The following is a 17,043-nucleotide window of genomic DNA, read 5'->3' on the forward strand; positions in this document are numbered from 1 at the left end:
GGGTTAAGTGACTTGCCCAGGGTCACACAGCTAGTAAGTATCTGAGGTCAGATTCAAACTCAGGTCCTCCTGGCTCCAGGTCCACTGCTCCCGATGTCTGCATTGATCAGAGTGGTTCTTTCCAATAGACCACAAGAAGGGTGGTTTTGGGGGTTTTAGACAGGATCTATGATTTCCTTGGCATGGAGAGCTCCCAATGGGGATCCTTCCTCTCCTAATGTGGAGTCCCACACTTAGTGCACCTTAGTCTTAGAGAGGTATCCTTGAGGGGAGGTAGCTTGTCAGGGTCACACGGTCAGTGGGCGGTAAAGGGCGGTTCCCAGGGCTTCCCGGCTGAGAACGCCAGCCTTCGATCTGCCAGGCACCTGGCCTCGGTAGTTGGTTTCGGTTTTTCTACATCGCTTTCATCTCCAAATGGATTCTTTTTCTACCCCAACGAACAACCAGTGGTGAGCAGCAAACTCGCCATGTCCTTATGTTTATAGCTGGCATTTCAAAGGGCAGTGGGCACTGACCTGGCTCCTCCAGCTCTCCTTTCTCCCACTGCTAAAGTTTCCCAAAGGAGGGGGGGCTCCTTCACTCAATCCACCACCAACATGTGTTAAGTGCTTACTGTATGCTGGGGATACAAAGACAAAAACACAGTCTAAGTCTTCAAGGACACGACATGTAAATAACTAGGTTCAATTAGTCAACAAGCATTTATTAAGCACTTGCTGTATGCTGGGGATACAAAGACAAAAACACAGTCCAGGTCCTTAAGGATACAACATGTAAATAACTAGGTTCAGTTAGTAAGCATTTATTAAGCAGTTACTGTATGCTGGGGATACAAAGACAAAAACACAGTCCAGGTCCTCAAGGACACAACATGTAAATAACTAGGTTCAGTTAGTCAGTAAGCATTTATTAAGCACTTACTCTGTTCCCAGTACTGTGCTAACTTGGGTACACAAAGAAAGGCCTTGCCCTCAGGGAGCTCATAGCCTAGTTGGGGAGACCACCTGGACATGGATAGGTAAACGTGGGGATGGTACAAAGTGAAAGCAGAGGCTTATGGAGGAAACACCAACAGCTGGGAGGTGGGGATCAAAAGAGCCCTTTTGAAGGAGGTGACCCCGAGCGGAGGATCCAGGCAAGCCAGGTAGGGCACAGACTGCCCCGAGAGGCTGCCCAGAAGTGGACACTAGAGCCAGGCCAGGCCTGTTTCCCCTCTGCGAGGACAGAGTCCAAGTCATGTTCCAGGGGAAACGAGCCTGAGGTTGGAACAGTGTCCCCTCCGAGACCTCCCATGTACGCTGGATAACTGCCCCTGAAACAGTCCCCGGGCTCACCTCCTCCTTTGCTGTGCTGCTCCAGGTGGGACTCCAATTCTAGTGCTTTGTCCACTAGGCCCAGCTGCCCTGGAGGCAACAAAGGCCAGAACACAGAGCGGGGCAGTGTAGGACAGGAGCAGAGCAGACGAGCGGCCCGGGGTTCTCCGTGGGGCAGGAGGCCCGAGCTCCCTGAGTCTACCTTTGCGTGGAGTCTCCCGCCTCCCTCAGTCCAAGGGCTCCCAGGAGCCCTCACCTCATTGTCTGCCCCCTCCTGAGGATCGTACGTGGCTCTTGGGTGCCCTGGGAGGTGACACAGAAGCCCACCAGACCCATTACCATGAGGGTGGCGGGCAGCGCCATCCTCTGTTAAGCCATTTTACTGGGGGCAGTGCAGGGTGATGGGAATCTTGGAAATGCCTTCTTTGATTCTGCTGGCTGACCAGGTGCTTCTAGCATCTAGCGCCTCGGGGGCACACACACACACACACACACACACGCACACACATGCACATGCACACGCATATGTGCGCACACACACGCATGCACGCACACGCATATGTGCGCACACACACGCATGCACGCACACATGCACACGCATACACACATGCACAGAGTGGGCCCTGATCTCCTGCTCTTTCCCATGACCCTCCCCTGTGGTTTAGACCCCAGGGAGAACCTCTGGTAATTATTCTCCTAGCATTCCTGCCTGCCCTGCCCTTCTGTTTGTCCTGGGCCTTTCTCCTCTCTAGGACAGCACCACCTAGTGGGTAGATAGAGTGTTGTATTTGGAGTCAGGAAGTCCTGGGTTCAAATCCCAACTCAAACTGTGGGTGTGTGACCCTGAGAAGAGATACTGGAGTGGTTTGCCATTTCTTCTTCCAGCTCATTTTACAGTTGAGGAAACTGAGGCAAGCAGAGTTAAGTGACTTGCCCAGGATCACCCAGCTAGTAAGTGTCTGAGGCCAGATTTGAACTCAGGTCTAACTGACCCCAGGCCTGGCACTTTATCCACTGTAGTGCCACCTAGCTGCCCCCAAGGGATTTACAAATAACTATTTTATTTCATACTCACAACAAGTGGTCAGGAAGTGCCTTGTAGTGATAGGGCTAGAATTTGAACTCAGGTCCTTTGACTCCCAGCCTAGTGTTTTCCACTGCTTCCTTTCCCATGTGATTCTGATTTCTGTGGCAAGTCTCTATGTTTCAAAGCTTTGTTGTTTCATGTTTTACCATTATCACGATTTCCACCTGGGCTTGGCAGGGTTCCTCAAGGCTGCTTGGTGACCCAGGGACTGGGAGCACCTTCAGCTCGGGGCTAGTGCCCCCACATCTTGGGGCCCAACTCTCTTGGCCAGGCTGGAGTCTTAGGGCCCGACATTTGGTAAAGGTTAATGCTCTTGGCCTCCCTCCCCTTGCCGGGACACAGGGGCCTTTGTGGGAGCCACAGCCTAGCCTGCCTCATTGCAAAGGGCACGGCCCGAGGGGCTGGGGTGGCTGCCTCCCACTCTCTGCCCTTTAGCCAGGGAGCCAGTTAGGAGGGGACGTAGGGGAAGGGACGAGTGGTCAGAGCAAAAGGGAGGCTGGGACAGCAGCGGGAGAGAGCCCAGAGCTGGCACCCTGCTGAGCCCAGGGAAGGAGTGACCACACTGCCAGGCTGGCTAGGAATGCCAACTGGCTGGGAAAGGAGACACAGAAAAAACCCTGTTGGCCAGAGGCAGCGCGGTAGAGTGGATAGCGTGCTGTACGTGGAGTCCAGAAGACCTGGATACAAATCCCTATGTGACCTCTGAGCAAGTCCCTCCCTGGGACTCAGTTTATTCATCTGTAAAATATAAAAATTGTGGCCTCTGAGGCCCCTTCCACCTCCAGACCTAGTGTCCTATGAGCTTCTCTCACCAAGTCTGGGAATTTTAAGGTCTAAGCTGCTTCCCTTCCCCCTCTCCCCCACAGCCAAGTCACCAAGGATTTTAAATTTTGACCTTTTGCTGTTATATCGACTTTATTTCCCAATATAGCCCTCCTTCCTTCAGCCAGCCTTCCCAGGGAGCAAAGAATGAAAAAGAAAGAGAAAAGAGTGACCAGTATATTAACCAAGTGTGGCAATATGGAATCATTATTCCACCGTCGAAGGCTGGGAATGGGAAGGAGGCCCATTGACTTATCTACTGATAAATGATTCGAGGTAGCCAGCAGTCAGGCCTCACACACTTCGCTGTGTGACCTTGGGCAAGTCACTTAACCTTTATCTGCCTCAGTTTCCTCAGCTGTAAAATGCAATAATAACACCAACCAGTGTTGTCATGAATATCAGCTGAGACCGTATTTGTAAAGTACTCTGCACAATCTAGCACACAGTAGGAGCTTAATAAATGCTTGTTCCCTTCTGCCTTGACTGAAGCAAGTTTTGGGGTTTTTTTATAATTACATAGCGTTTCAGTTTTGTTTGCTCTTCTGTTACGTGGCTGTGCCCCATCAGGTAGCTTGTTTTCCTGATTGGGTTTTCTTTCCCTCTGCCTCCGTTTATAAACGTCTCTACAAGCTTCTCGGAATCCTTCAATCAATCAGCTAGTTCTTGAGCATCTGCTAAGGGCTGTGCCAAGTCCTATAGACAAAAGGCAAAAACCACCCCCTGCTCTCGAACAGCTTACCATCTAGTTGGCGATAGGCAGCATAAAAAGGAGCTAAGGGAGGAAGGCCCTGGGATTAAGAAGGGTGGGCTCCAGGCGAAACTTCCCTGGTATCTCATAATCGCTTTCATTAGCTCTTTTGTGGTCCCAGCGGGCTTCTCGCACAGCCACCCTGGGAGGGAAGGTATACACTTGCTGTTATCATCATTTTACAGATGAGGAAACTGAGGCACAGAGAAGTGACTTCCTTCAGGTCCCAAAGGTCGAGGCGGGATTCCAAGCCTGGTCTCAGGTTCTGGGCTCCTGGCTTCTTCTTTCCAGCCCTTGGACCGAAGAAAATCTCTTTATTTGGTTAATGATTATGAGAGGAGGTGGGTGGAGGGCCCCTGGGCCTGATAGTAATCAGGAAGCCTCCTCATTGGCTGGGAGTGAACTTGGCATGGGAGCCTGGGTGATTGAGCTTAATACAGGGCACCAAGTATCAGGCATTGCACCTAGCACAAACAGAGCGCTTAAATGCTTGTCGACTGATTGATGGAGACAGGTGAATCTGAAATCTGGGGGTGGGGATGGAGAGAAGCCTGGCTCACTAGTTCTGGGGGCATTGTTGACTTAGCATAATGCAGACAGTCCTGCCCTGGGCATCAGAAGACTTGGCAATTCTGCCCCTGACCTGCTGTGTGACACTTCACTTTTCTGGGCCTCAGTTTCTCCATCTGTAAAGTGAAGGGCGTTAGGCTTGATGACTGTGAAGCAAGGACATTCTGAGTCTCTGGGCTCCTGAGCCTTAGAAAATCAGGATGAAAGCCATAACTAGCCAAAGGCCAATGCGGCTTTGTCCCAGGACACTCTATGAGGGGAGGGCATGCTTTTCCCCTACAGTGACCACCAGCCTTGTATCAATGCTCTCCTGTGGTGGGTGGCTGCCATCTCTAGGGTCCTGCCACTTTGGCTCCTCTATGAGACCTACCTTCCCCTTCTTGGGGGGAAGCTATATCCTGACAGCGGCAAGAGTGGACATCTCTCTTACTCAGTACAAAATGATTCTTAGCTGTGGCTCAGATCACGATGACTCACTCATCCTCAGAATCTTGGAGGAATCCAACCCATTGTTGACCAGGCATCCTTCTGCCAGGGCCCAACAGGTGGGCGTCCAGCCTTGGACTGAAGCACTCTAGGGAGGTGCCCCAACCAGCCCCTCACCTTTTAACATTTCTCAGTGTTAGGTTTTCCCTTGGGTCCGGATCTGCCTCCCAGATTCTCCACGCCTTTGTTGTCCAGCGAAACAAGGCAAATCTGTCTCGCCAAGGACAAGTGGATGACTACAGCTACTGTATGCCTCCCAGTCTTCCCTTTTCCAGCCTAAACATCCCCAGGGCCACGATCTCAAAGCCCACCTCCTCTGGACCTTTGACCGTGGCACCTATAACTGACGTGGTGCCAGATATGGGCTGACGTGAGCAAAGGATAGTGGGGTACAATTCAGCAAGCTGTGGTCCTCTGTCTCAGTGCATCCCAAGGTCCCACTCGCTGGGTATTTGGGCTGCTCAGTCACATCATTGACACATGGTGAACATGCAGTCCATGATTTTGAGAGGGAAGCTTGGTGTAGTGAGTAGGACCCTGGAGTCAGACCTGAGGTCAGATCTTGTCCATACTAGCTGTGCCTCCCTCTATGTGCCTCAGTTTCCTTGTCTGTAAAATGAGGGGGGTAGATTCAATGATCTCCTTGGCTCCTTCCAGCTCTCAATCTGTGTTCTTGTGGTTTTTGTGGACCAGGTGTGTGCCCCCTGTCCCAGGATGAAATGGCTTCTTCCAGACCACAGATCTGTGATCCTGCCACCCTATTCTTTATCAAGTCTTTCTCTTCTGTTTGACCAGACATACTTCTTTTAGGAGCTAATGCTTGCTTTCAAAGCTTTGTTAGCTAGGCTGTGCCCCAAATCATCCCTCTTTCTGATGGAAAAAGACTTTTTCTTTGCTCTCTCTCCTTTCCTCCCCCATCCCTTCTTGGCCACCAGCTCAAAAGGATGACTCATCTTTCTTGCACACACTTCCTGGCCTCCTTGGCTACTGTCTGCCCATCAGTCAGCACATGGGATGGGCACATGGAGTAGCTCGAAAGCCCTCACTCTTAAGGACTCCTGCAGGGAAATGGGCCATTTAGAAGCTGTGTGGCTCTGGCCACATCATCACCACTCACTACTTCAGTAACCCTATCTGGAAAATGGGGATAATAGCATCTACTTCTCAGGACTGTTGTGAGCATCCAGTGAGATGATGTATGAAAAACCTGGAGCTGGTGCTGTTTTTCTTTCTTACTGTAGGTTTTCATCGTGGATGGAAGATTGGGGTTGTGGGAAACGGGAAGTGTGAAGGTGATAGGTGGAGATGCTAGGACTTCATAGATGTAGAGCTACAAAGGAGCTCAGAGGTCATCTGGTCCAAGCCCCTTCAATTTACAGATGAGGAAACTGAGGCCTGTCCAAGTAAAATGACTTAGCCAAAGTCACTCAGGTAGCAAGCGGCGTCAAACCCAGTCCTTTGGCTCAAAGCCTGGTGTTCTTTCTACCATACCCTGGTACTTTTCTGATGCAGTGGGTAGATGCTGGATGGGGAAGGGTAGATGGTGACAAAGGTGGGGGGGCGGGTTGCCATTTTCCTAAAGCACAGGGCTGACTCTGCTACTCCCTTCCTCACTAAGCTCCCGTGACTCCTTGTTACCTGTGATATCAAATGCAGACGCATCTCTCTGGATTTTAAAGCCCTTCCAGCCTGGCTCCCGCCTACCTTTCCATCCTTATTACACCTGATTCCTCTTCACACACTCTATGGTCTGGGCAGGCTGCCTTTCTTGTTTCTTACACATAACACTCCACCTCTCATCCCTGTGTCTTCGCATTGGAAGGGCCAACCTCTGTGCCTCTTTGCCTCGGAGAATCCCTCGTTTGCTTCTAAGCTCAGTCAAGCATTACCTTCTACATGAGGCCCTTCCTGTTCCTTCCAGCTGCTAGAGCTCTTCCCTCCAAAAACAGAAACAGGAATTTACCTGGAGTAGCTTTGGCACATATCTCTATATGTGCATGCTGTTTCCCCTGGAAGACTGTAAGCTTCTTGAGGGCAGGGAACTATTTATGTCTATGTACAGTCCCTGGCGCAGACCTGGTATATGTTAAACGCTTATTGCTTGATGGCAATCCTAGAGGCAGTTGGTGGAGGTGGCCGTGCTGGTCACGTTGGTGATCAGAGCTGGAGGATGGGGAGAATGGAGATAGAGAAATGAGGAAGCAGACAGGGCATGATGTGTGATAGGAAGGTTAGGGAGGATGCTGAAGGTGGCGGCAGTGACGGGGCCTCCAGGATGGTCATGCCAGCGTCTGGTAGCACAAAGAAGACCCTTCCAACCTGTGATGTGGGCATTGGTGGGGGGGGAGGGGGGAGGGCAGAGAAGGGCTGGGGTCTTGGTGGGCAAGACTGATCTTGGGAAAAAGAAGAAGATAATAGAATCCAGATGAGTGTTCTACCTCGGGGCATGGAGAGGCTGTTTGTATGGGGAAGAAAGCCCTTGACTTTGGTTCCAATGCAGGCCCTCTTATCTACTACCTCATGACATCAGGCCATTTACGTAGCCTCTTGGACCTCACTTTCCTCCTTTGTAAAAGGAAAGGGTTAGCCTCTGAGGTTCCTTCCTGCTCTACTCGGGATCCTCTGCTGCTGCCTAGCCCTGGGGCGGGTTCTCTCCCGCTGTTTTTCTCCCCTTTCTCCCGCCCACCTTCTGTGGACAGCCCTGCCCCATCGGTTCTTTGTAATGGGGCATGTGATGGCTGAGGCTGGCTCTGGGAGGAGAGGGGAATGGGTGGGGCAGGGCCAGGGGGTGGGGGGTGGGGGTGGGGTCTTTGGGCAGTGGTGGAGCTCCAAGAAAAAGGGAGGGGATCCCTCTCCCATCTCTCTCCTGGTCTGGCAGAATGGAAGCCAGAATTCTGTTCATTGTCCTCTCCTGGGGCACGCTGACCCTGTTACTCTGTCCCAGAAGGAAGCGCTGTCTTTCTGACCGCCCCACTCTTAATTGAATGACGTTATAGTTTCCTGTGTTTCTTGAGTCAAGGGGCCAGTGATTCTGCTTTGGGTTTCTCATCTCAGGCCTCATTCTCTGAGTTGGAAGAGACCCGGAGACCCTCAAGTCCAACCCCCTTGTTTCAAGAGAAGAAAAGGAAGTTCAGAGAGGCTGAGTGCCTTTTTGAGGGTCACACAGATGTCCATTTTACAGATAAAAAAGCTGAGGCTCAGAGAGATGAAGAGATAACTGTCTTCCTAACTCCCAGAGCCCTTCATTTTGAGTCAGAGGTCCTCCATTCGAATCCTGCACCCCCTGGGTCACCTTGTTTAACCTCTCCAGTTCTCTGCTCTGTAAAATAGAGGGGGAGCTTTGGGGTGCTTGTGCCGGGTGGTCACTGAGGTCCCTGCTGGTTCTTGGTCTGACAGCGCTCATCCTCTCATGCAGCCTGGAGTTGAGCAAGACTGCCTTCCAAGAATCCCTGACCAGTGGGTACCCACTTTGGCTGCAACATGGACCTCCTGAGGTGGCCCCCTTTACTTTGGGACAGTTCTGATTTGGGGGAAGATTTCCTGATTTATCTTCTTCCTCTCCCCAACTTTTGATCGCTGTGCATGGAGCTAATCACACAAATACTGGTAAAGCCAGGATCTGAACCCAGTTCAGAGATCTGAGATCATTCAGTCCAATCTCCTCATTTTACAGAGAAGGAAATTGAGGACCAGGGAGACCTCAAGAGAGAGGGTCTAGGGGCAGGTTTTTGCTACGGGCAAGGGAATACTTCCCACCGAGGAGTTCAGGATGGAACGGGCTGCCTTGGGAATGGTGGAGGTTCTCTCTGGAGGTCCTTTAAGGGAGGCTGGGTGACCAAGTTGGGGATGCCCAGTGTAGCAGCTGGAGTCAGAAAAAACTGGATTCAAACCCTGCTGCTGTCACATAGTAGCTGCGTGACCCTGGATGAGTCATTTAATCTCTGTCTGCTCAGTTTCCTCATCTGTAAAATGGGGATAGTAACAGCACCTACCCCGAGGGTGGTTGTGAGGATCAAAGGAGGTCATAATTGTTAAGTGGTTAGCACAGGGCTCAGCACATAGTAGGTGCTGTATCAATGTCAGCTGTTGTTATTATTATTACCAGCCACTGTGCTAAGTGCCACAGCCAGACAGTCCTGCCTTCAAGGGACTTACATTCTGATCTACTCTAACGCATCGAAGGGAGCAGTGACTAGGGAGGGTGTTTTGATTTGGGAAGTCGCAAGGATGGTGAGAAAAGCCACGTGGCAGTCCACGGGTGTATCCTTCCTTACCAGAAATGATGATCCAGTGATCCAATTATATTTCCCAGAGAAAGTGGTAGGAAGAGGGGGAGGAAGGGAGGCATAGCAACGGGAAAGTGGCCGTGCCTGGGTCTTAGGCTAGCTGAGCATGAGGTCTCCCCAATCTAGACAGCAGGCGTTCCCAAGATCCTGCAGGGCTGTCGAGGGGGCGGCTGCTCAGATACAGATGAGGCCAGATGTCGTCAGAGGCCCTGTCTCTGTCACCTTTGATGCCTGGCCTGAGTTGTGAAAGATGAAAACAAACAGCCAGATCCTTGCCTTGGGGAACATAGTCAACCACAAAGTCACCCACTGAGAAGTGGGGTCCAAAGACTCAGGTTCTAGTCCCAGCTTTGACACCCACCAGCTCTGGGCCTTTGAGGAAGCTCCATCATCTCTGAACCTGTTTCCTCCTCGGTGAAATGAGTACTTTGGCCCAGATGCCTTCTGTGTCCGCCATTACACACTCCTGCTACCTCGGAGTCAGTGCCTTTGGTGGGGCTCCCTTTCCCTGTTCTTCTCTCTAGGCATGGCCAGCCAGCTTTGGAAGCGCCATGGATCTTGACATTTCTGGGCTCTCTCTGCAGGTGCCCCTGGCTGACCAGAGCCATCTCCCCAGCTGTCCCCATCTACAATGGGATCGTTTTCCTCTTTGTGTTGGCCAACTTCAGCATGGCTACCTTCATGGACCCTGGTGTCTTCCCTCGAGGTAACAGGGAAGGGCGGGGTGGTGGGATGGGGCTCCAGAGTGGTGGGAGCTCAGCACATCTAGGGTGCTGCTGTAGGCTGGGATCCAGGGTGGCTCAGTCACCTGTGCGGGGGTAATGGGAGGGTGCCCCATCGCCAGCTATAGGTGAGGAGCAGAGCTGGTGATGGGGACCCCAGGGAGAGCCGAGCTCAGTGATACAAAACCTTCAGAGCTAGGGCTTGAACCCAGGTCCTCTGACTCCATAGTTAAGGTTCTTCCTACTAACCCGAGGAAGAGGATTGATTGTGTAAAGAGGTCTAATGGCTCGGAGCGAGGCAGAGCCTGGGATGGAGCCCACGGCTACCAGGGAAAGGGAGGAAGGCGGAGGAGCTTGTCTGGGGCATCTCCACTCCAGTGGGCACAAGGTGTCTTCGTGCCTGGGACCTTCATGCTGCCCCGGGCTCTCAGGCTGGCCCTCCCCATCTCTCCCATCCCCCTTCTCTCTGGACCTTAGCATCCCCTCGGGGGCTAGATGATGTGACAGTGAGCTTTAGATGTGGAGTCGGGGCTTGAATTCGAATTCTATCTCTGTTCCTTCCTAAGTGGTACTGAGCAAGTCTCTTCTCTTCTCTAGTCCTCAGTTTCCTTCTCTGTAAAATGAGGGAACTAGACTGAATGATCTTGGATCTCTGACCTGGGTTCAAATCCTGGCTCTGCCACTGTTTATTTGACCTTCCCCCCCCCTTTGGGACTCGCTGTTGTCCTTGGACAAATGAACGAGAGTGTTGCCCTTGATGCTGTCCAGAATCCCTCCTGGACTCTGGGCCGGCTCAGGCTCCAAGGCTGGTGCCAGGATCGTGAGCGGACCCAGGGCGTCCTCGCCCGCCGAGGCGCGACCCGGGTGGCTGGAGCATGCCCTGGCCTTCTGGATGGGCAGTAACTCTCCCCCTTGGCTCTGCCTCTTGGGCTGCGAGCAGCGGATGAGGACGAGGACAAGGAAGACGACTTCCGGGCGCCACTCTACAAGAACGTGGAGATCAAGGGAATTCAAGTACGGATGAAATGGTGCGGCACCTGCCACTTCTACCGGCCCCCACGCTGCTCTCACTGCAGCGTCTGCGACAACTGCGTGGAGGTAACCGCCGGCAGCCAGCAGGCTGGGGCCCGGGGAGGCCACAGCCGGGAGGCCTGGGGCTGGGCTGAGGACCTGGGGCCCGGGGAGGCCACAGCCGGGGGCCTGGGGCCAGGGGAGGTCACAACCAGGGGCCTGGGGGTGGGCTGAGGACCTGGGGCCCGGGGAGGCCACAGCCAAGGGCCTGGGGCTGGGCTGGGGACCTGGGGCCTGGGGCTGGGCTGGGGACCTGGGGCCAGGGGAGGCCACAACCTGGGGCCTGGGGGTGGGCTGAGGACCTGGGGCCCGGGGAGGCCACAGCCGGGGGCCTGGGGCTGGGCTGAGTACCTGGGGCTAGGGGAGGCCACAGCCGGGAGGCCTGGGGCTGGGCTGAGGACCTGGGGCCAGGGGAGGCCACAACCTGGGAACCTGGGGCCAGGGGAGGCCACAACCAGGAGGCGTGGTGCTGGGCTGAGGACCTGGGGCCCAGGGAGGCCACAGCCAAGGGCCTGGGGGTGGGCTGGGGACCTGGGGCCAGGCTGAGGACCTGGGGCCAGGGGAGGCCACAACCGCGGGCCTGGGGCTGGGCTTGAGCTATAAAGACTGATGTCAGAGCTGGGGCGAGTGTGGGAACATGGCAGGTGGGGTGTCAGCTGGTGGGAGGAGATGAAAGGAGCCCCAGTGTTAGGCTGCACATTAAGACAACTGAATTTTGAGTTAAAGGACCTGGCTTCAGATCCAACCCGGTCCTCTTGGGCACTTCTTCCCTGGGCCTCAGTTTCCTCCTCCATTAGATGAAGCCATTGGACAAAATGAACATGAAGGTTCCTGTCAGCTCCAAGTCTGTCTTCTCTGACCCCAAGACCATATAGTCTTACTTTATAGAGAAGGGAATTTAGACTCATTCAAAGAGAGGGACCTGTATTTAGTAGCCTGGCTCACTTGGAATGCACTCCTTATTCCAAAGGCCTTTTTTCTTCATTTATTCAACAAAAAACATCCATTAAGTGCCTACTTTGCAAATGTCTTTGGTGATGGACACCAGGGTGGTCACTGGTGGGTGCCCTAGGAAGTCTTGAGTTGGAAGGTAATTTCTCCGGACACCATCAAGTCCAACCTTTTATCCATTGTGGGAATCAATTCTCTCGACAACACACCACCTTTTCCTTCCCCCATTAGATTGTAAGCTCCTTGAGGGCAGGCACTGGTTCTGCCTTTTTTTGTGTCTCCAGAGGTTAGCACAGTGCCAGGCACATAGTAGGTACTTCAGTGCTCATTGATTGACTGACTGATGAAACCTCCCTTTGAAAACCTCCAGTGACACCCCTATTGCCATGTTTCAAGCCACCTCACTCCTTTGGGAATAGCCCTTTTATATTGCAGGAGACCTGAACTGTCTCCCTGTAACTTGCATGAATTGGTCCCAGCGTTGTCCCTGTGGAGCTGTCTAATCCCTCTCAGATGATATTTCAACCTCTAAAGGAGATCTTACATTCTTCCTGAAGCTTTTCTTAGACAAAACCTCTTCGGTTCCTCCAGCCTTTCCTCAACACCGCTGGTGGCTCTCTAGTTTGCCAGCATCTGTCCTAAAGTACGGAGCCCACAGCTGAGCATCGCTCTTGATGCCGCTGGACAGCCCCCTTGGGTATTCCAGCCCCTGGGCTGCTGTAGCTTGTTCATTCATTATTTCAGTGACCACAGTTTGCTCAGAGATGGCAACTCTTCTGCAGATGCAATCTGAAGTGCATCTCAAATCAGCAGATCTCCGTTCACATCTCATGGCTTCTACCTTATGTAGCCTTGGGCAGGGCCCTTTCCCTCCCTGGGTCCCAGTTTCCTCCTCTGTAAAAAAAAAAAAAAACCGGGAGAGCTGGATTAAATCACCTCTTAAGTATCCCTTCCAGCTCTGGAATTCTCTGTCCTTTGTTCTAAGACCACCCTCTCTCCCCTTGCTCTCACTATCTCTGTTCTAAGGCCCCTCCCAGCTCTGACATCCCCTGTTCTTTTTGTTTGTTGTTTTGGTTTTTTGGATGAGGCAGTGGGGTGAAGCGACTTGCCCAGGGTCACGCAGCTAGTAAGTGTCAAGTGTACGAGGCCAAATTTGAACTCAGGTCTTCCTGAATCCAGGGCCAGTGCTCTATCCACTGCGCCATCTAGCTGCCCCCGGACATCCCCAGTTGCAGTATCCTATGATTCTAGGTGTTAGCGCTCTATATCAGCTGACTTGAGCCCTCTCATGGCAGGGTACTAGGTTCAGTAACCTGCCTCCTGGTGCTGAGGCCAGAGGAGTCTGAGCCAGCAGGGAGTCCTGTGCCCAGGGGCCGGGGTGAGCCCAGCTGGCTCTCCCAGGGAACGCTGGGCAATGAGAGGGGCTTTACCCCGTCCTGTGCTCTTCTCTCGATCTGCTGATCTGGCACTAAGTTCCTCAAGGCAGGGAGGGTGTGGGCCCCCGGAGTAGGGTGATGTCCGGATCTCACTGCCCATGGGACGTTTCTGCTCACTGTTCCTTGGCTGTCTCTAACTCAACGTGTCCCAACATTATTGTTCCCTAAACCCTTCCAAACTTCGCTTTTACTGTTGAAGGCACCACCATCCTCCTCCTCACTGAGGCTGGGAACCTTAGGGCTGTCCTTGGCTCCTATCTTTTCATTTCTGCCTTCATGACATGTCTCATACATGCCCCCCCCATTCACAGAGCTGCCACCTGATGGTGGCCCTCATCACTTCTTGCCCAGTCTATTGTCATTGTCCAGTCGTGTCTGACTCTTCGTGACCCCATGGACTGCAGCACACCAGGACTTTCTGTCTGAGTTCATATTCGTTGCTTCCATGACACTATCCATCCATCTCCTCCTCTGCCGTCCCCTTCTCCTTTTGCCTTCAGTCTTTCCCAACATCAGGGTCTTTTCCAATGAGTCTGGTCTGCTCATTATGTAGTCAAAGTATTTAAGCTTCAGCCTCAGTATTTGATGTTTCAGTGAAGAGCCTGAATCAGTTTCTTTAAATATTAACTGATTTGACCTCCTTGTTGTCCAAGGGACTCTCACACGTCTTCTGTAGCACCACAGTTCAAAAGTGTCGATTCTGGGGTGCTCAGCCTTCCTTCTGCTCCAGCTCTCATGGCTATGCATTGCTACTGGAAAAACCGTAGCTTTGACTATACAGATCTTCATTGGCGAGGTGAGGTGTCTGCGTTTTAGTAGGCTGTCCACATTTGCCAGTTTTCCTTCCAAGGAGCAATTTCATGGCTGCAGTCGCCATCTACAGTGATCTTTGAGCCCAAGACCATAAAATCTGACACTGCTTCCATTTCTTCTCCCTCTATTTTCCAGGAAGTAATGGGGCCAGTTGCCAAGATCTTAGTGTTTTTGATGGTAAGCTTCAAGCCAGCTTTTACACTCTGCTCTTTCCCCTTCATCAAGAAGCTTCTTCATTCCTCTCCACTTTCTGCCAGTAGAGTGGTATCATCTGCACATCTCAGATTGTTGGTATTTCTCCCGGTGGCCTTAATTCCAGCTTTTGATTCATGTAGCCTGGCATTTCACATGATGTGCTCTGCTTATAACTTAAATCAATAAGGTGACAATAGACAGCCTTGCTGTACTCCTTCCCCAATCCTAAACCAATCAGCTGTTCCATGTGTGGTCCTAATTGTTGCTTCTTGGCCCACATACAGTTTCCTCAGCACACAGGCAAGGTGATCTGGTCCCCTCGTCTCTGTGAGGACTTGCTACATTTTCTTATGATTCAGACAGTCAAAGGCTTAGTGTAGTCAGTGAAGCAGAGGTGGATGTTCTTCTGGAGCTCCCCTGCTTCCTCTGTAATCCAGGGAATGCTGGCAATTTGGTCTCTGGTTCCTCTGCCTCTTTGAAAACCAGCCTGCTCTTGTGGTGATTCTCAGCTCACCTATTGCTGAAGCCCAACGTGCAGAATCTTAAGCATAACCTTGCAGGCATGTGAAATGAGGGCAGCCGTTCAGTGATTTGAACATTCCTTGACGTTGCCCTTCTTTAGGATTGGGACGTAAACTGATCTTTTCCAATCCAGTGGCCGCTGTTGTGTTTTCCAAATTTGCTGGCGTATTGAGTGCGGCACTTTAACGGCCTCACATTTCAGGATTTTAAATAGCTCCGCTGGAATTCTGTCACTTCCACTAGCCGTATTGTTAGCAATGCTTCCTAAGGCCCACTTGACTTCGTTCTCCAGGCTGTCTAGCTCTAGATCAGTAACCGCAGCATCAGTGGTCCTTAGTGATGTTAGGATCTTTCTTTCTTGGTTCTTCTGTGTATTCTTGCCACATCTTCTTAGGCTTTTCTGCTTCTGTCAAGTCACTGCCATTGTTGTCTTTTATTATGACCATTTTTGCATGAAACATTCCCTTTATCTCTAATTTTCTTGAAGAGATCTCTCGTCTTTCCCATTCTATTGTTTTCTTCTCTTTCTTTGCATTGCTCATTTAAGAAAACCTTCTCATCTCTCCTTGCTGTTCTCTGGAATTCTGCATTCAGCTGGGCAGATCACCTTTCCCCCTTACCTCTCCCTTTCCTTCTTTCCTCAGCTATTTGTAAAGCCTCATCAGATGCCATTTTGCTTTCTTGCTCTTTTTTTTTCTTTGGGATGTTTTTTGTAGCTGCCTCCTATACAATATTGCGAATCTCTGTATGGTTCTTCAGGTACTTTCGTGACCCCATTTGGGGTTTTCTTGGCAAAGATACTTGAGTGGTTTGCCATTTCCTTCTCCAGCTCATTTTACAGATAAGGAAACTGAGGCAGACAGTATTAAGTGACTTGCCCAGAGTCATGCAGCTGGTAAATATCTGAGGCTAGATTTGAACTCAGGAAGACATAACTCCAAGCTCGGCGCTCTGTGCACTATGGCGCCACCTAGCTGCCCATCAGACTGCTGTAGTAAGCTCCTAATTGGTTTCTGGTCTCCCCTTTCTCTCGTCTCTTTTCCATATAGCTACTAACATGCTATTCCTAAAGTACAAGTCTCAGTGTGCTCCTCCCTTCTTCAAGAAACTTCGCTGGCTCCCTGTCCCCTCTAGGTCCTAAATGAAATCCGATTCATTCATCGAATGAAAGGCAAACTCCTGTTTGGCATTTAAGGCCCATTGACATCTGGCCTTGGCCTACCTTTTCAATCTTACTGTACGTTCCTCTTCTCCACAGCTAGCCCTCTTACTGTTCCTCATACATGACACTCCATCTCCATGCCTTTGCCCGGGCTATCGTCCATGCCTGAAATGCTCTTTCTTCTCCACCTCTGCCTCTTAGAATCTCTGGCTTCCTTCAGAGCTTGGCTTAAGCTCCTCCTCTTATGTGAGACCTTTATTGAACTCTCCCTCTCATCTGTTAGTGACCCCCTTGATTAATTACCTTGTATTTGTTTTTGAATTGAGTTTCATGGGCGTGCATGTATTCCCTGGCAGGATGTGAGCCGATTGGAATGTGAAGAGAGTGTTTTCTACCCATGTTTCTATTCCCCTCTGCCTAGCACATTTCTTGATAAAGGCTTGTTGATCAATTACCTCAGAGTTGGAAGGGACCTTTGAGGCCATCTGGTCTGACCTATTCCCCTACAAAATCTCTCACCAAATCATCGTGCCCCCGCATCTTCGAGACCTCCAGGCATGAGTAGTTCTCAGAAAAGAGCACTGCATCTCAAAGGAACCTCTCCTGCTTTTGGACAGCTCCCAATATTAGGGGCTTTCCCCTTATCTACAGCCCAGATCTGCCTCTTCTCCCCATTCCTCCTAGTTCTGTCCTCTGGGGTCAAACAGAATGACGCTAATCCCTTTTCCATATGACTGCCTTCCAGATACTTCAGGCCAGCTAGCACAGCCATCCCTCCCTCCAACTTGCCCCTAGCCATCTCTCTTGGTCCAAAGGAAGGAGTCTTGGAAATCATTGAGCGGGAGAATGGGTATCC

At 51.6% G+C, this 17,043-nt stretch overlaps 1 protein-coding gene across 1 annotated transcript in view; it reads left to right on the forward strand.

Moving 5' to 3' along the window:
* Window positions 1-17,043, forward strand: part of ZDHHC8 (zDHHC palmitoyltransferase 8) — a 76,450-nt gene that overhangs the window by 42,080 nt on the left and 17,327 nt on the right. Inside the window, 2 exon segments of the mRNA XM_078154472.1 lie at window positions 9,900-10,021; window positions 10,978-11,135. Coding sequence (XP_078010598.1) covers window positions 9,900-10,021; window positions 10,978-11,135 — 280 coding nt within the window.

This window comes from Phascolarctos cinereus, unplaced genomic scaffold (assembly GCF_003287225.1).
Source record: "Phascolarctos cinereus isolate Bilbo 61053 unplaced genomic scaffold, phaCin_HiC Scaffold_4;HRSCAF=312, whole genome shotgun sequence".
NCBI lineage: Eukaryota > Metazoa > Chordata > Mammalia > Diprotodontia > Phascolarctidae > Phascolarctos > Phascolarctos cinereus.